At 43.2% G+C, this 2,512-nt stretch overlaps 1 protein-coding gene across 1 annotated transcript in view; it reads right to left on the bottom strand.

Annotated features, from left to right (window-relative positions):
- Positions 1–2,512, bottom strand: part of Sf3b1 (splicing factor 3b subunit 1) — a 37,612-nt gene that overhangs the window by 33,805 nt on the left and 1,295 nt on the right. Inside the window, exon 2 of the mRNA XM_026788839.1 lies at positions 557–723. Coding sequence (XP_026644640.1) covers positions 557–723 — 167 coding nt within the window. The remainder of the gene's footprint in view (positions 1–556; positions 724–2,512) is intronic.

Here is a 2,512-nt window from a genome sequence, read left to right as displayed (position 1 = left end):
GATCTCTGTGAGTTCGAGACCAGCCTGGTGTACAGAGCTAGTTCCAGGACAGGCTCCAAAGCCACAGAGAAACCCTGTCTCAAAAAAAAAAAGTTATGTGGAATTTCCACAAAAAGACTTTGTTCAGCCAAAATGGAACGTCTATACACACGTTCCTCTCAAGGTTCAGGAACTACGTCAGAAAGGGAAGGCAAGCTTTAAGAGCCAGGTGGGGAGGATGGGAGCGAAGCAGTGTCTTCTGTACAAGAAGACTGCTGAATCCATCAACTCAGCAGCTGCGGCTGCCCGCACATGGTCAAGCCAGTAACACACAGTGCATCAACTCCAGCCCCTAGCTGAGGAGCTACTGACAGCTGATGACGGGGGAGAGGGGGTTAAACATATGGCCCCTGGTAGGCTGCCATCCTCCAAAGGATGGATTTCACATGAGCATGTGAGCAACACAAACCAGACTCAATCGGTAAATTCTACATAGCTTTTCTTTTGACCATACGACTCAAACAGAAAAATCCCCTATATTTAACTAAAAAAAAAAACCTTGTCTTTTATAACTTACATCTTCAAGTTCAGTTGCAGCAATTGATGTCACATATCCAGCAAATCTGCTATCACTTCCGCCATAAATTTCTTGGTCATAATAACCTGTGGAATCAAGGCCCACTCCTTGGGCTTCATCAAGAGCTGCCTTCTTGCCTTGAATTTCTCGAATCTGTGCTTCAATATCTGTAAGAAAGGAATACAATTTCACATTCCAAAGAGCTCTCAATATAATGCATCCCTTTAGATCTTGTCAAAATAGCCTTAAGTATAGAAAAGTTTATGTAATTTCACCGTGGAAGAGGTTAAAAGAGCTGTACATCTACACATCTGTTTCCTCTCCTTAGCTCCTTCCACAAATGACAGAACCCAAAGACCTGGTTTACTATGCCATCAACTACAACTTAACCTGTTAGAATGCGTTATCAAAATTAACTGAGAAACTCTAAACCTTCCCAAATGAAAAAGTATTATTGCATGTGTGGTGCATCTGCATGTGCAGAGGTCAGAAAACTCGGGAAACAATTCTCTTCTACGTTTACACAGCTCAGGGGTCAGACTGAGGTCACTAAGTTTGTATGTAAGTGACGTGGTGAGCCATCTCTACTAGCCAGAAAAATTAAAACTGTTGATGACCAGGAACCAGGGCTTTACTCACAGTTATCTAAACCTGCCAAGACCAGAGCTGGGCTAGAGACCCAATCAGGGGAGCATCACTTGCTCAGCGCTGTGTAATCTCATGTCCAGATTCATGTATCACGATCATGAGATATAAAATCAACAGGATCAATCACTTCCCTGCCTTTGGCTAAGATCAAGTATAAAACAGGACTGAACTGGGCACAGTGGGGCCAACAAAATGAACCTGTTGGTGAGCCACCTCCTCCCACCTCCTAGGTCAGGACCTCTCTGGTTTCTCAACTATACAGTGGACTCCAGTAGCTGGCCCAAAACCTTCCAGGCATTTCTTTCTTTTCCATCTTGCAGTGAGAGTACTGAAGTTACATGCCCACTTTTATGTATCTAACTCTTTACACATCTAGCTTTTACATGAGTTCCAGGGATCAAATCCCTAAATGCTGAGACTACATGTGTCAGTGAGCATGGCCAGCACTCTTCTTTTCTTTTCAACACACACTACTTTGGGTGTTCTGAAACCAAACTCCCCAGCACTGTACAGACAAGTATAATAACTCCCAATTTGTAACCCCAGAAACCTAGAAGAGGAGACAGGAATTCAAGACCATCTTTAGCTACATCATAATTTTAAGACCAGCTTGGTTGGATAGTATGGGTAGGTCTTACAGGCTATGAACAGAGACACGCTCCTTCACTAGTTACAGGAATCCCACTGACACAAGTTTATATAGTCCAGGGACTAGCTGGACCCTGGTAAGAAAGAAAGGGGTAGGCCCAAGGAAATAAAGAGGTAACAAAAGCCAGAAAGTCAGGTGGCAGAGGTGCACACCTTTAATCTCAGCATTGAGGAGGCAGAGGCAGGTGGATTTCTTTGAGTTTGAGGCCAGCCTGGTCTACAGAGCAAGTTCCAGGACAGCCAAGGCTATATAAACAGAGAAACCTTGTGTCAAAAAAGAAACAAGAGGCCATGAGAAGCTGGAGAGATGGCTCAGCGGTTAAGAAGACCAAGTATGGTCAAGCACCCACACTCCAGCTAAGAGCATCTGACACCCTTTTCTGGCCTCCCCGGGCACAACATGTGTTGCAGAGACATACATGCAGGCAAAACACCCATACACATAAACAAATCTTTTTAAAAAGTAAGTAATTGGTTTGCTGTCTCCATTTTTTTTTTGTTTTTGCTTTACGTCTCAAAATTCTTAGCATGTATTACAGCACCATCTTCAAAGATACTACTATCCCTCTGTATTATGTCCTTTAAAACTGTACATAAGCACTGTCAGAATAACCCTAATTTCAGCTACATTTTCCTGGTTTATTTTTTGCCATTATCTCT

The sequence above is a fragment of the Microtus ochrogaster genome, unplaced genomic scaffold (assembly GCF_000317375.1).
Source record: "Microtus ochrogaster isolate Prairie Vole_2 unplaced genomic scaffold, MicOch1.0 UNK8, whole genome shotgun sequence".
Lineage (NCBI taxonomy): Eukaryota > Metazoa > Chordata > Mammalia > Rodentia > Cricetidae > Microtus > Microtus ochrogaster.
Note: the sequence above shows the minus strand (reverse complement) of the source record. Positions and strands in the feature narration are given on the sequence as shown.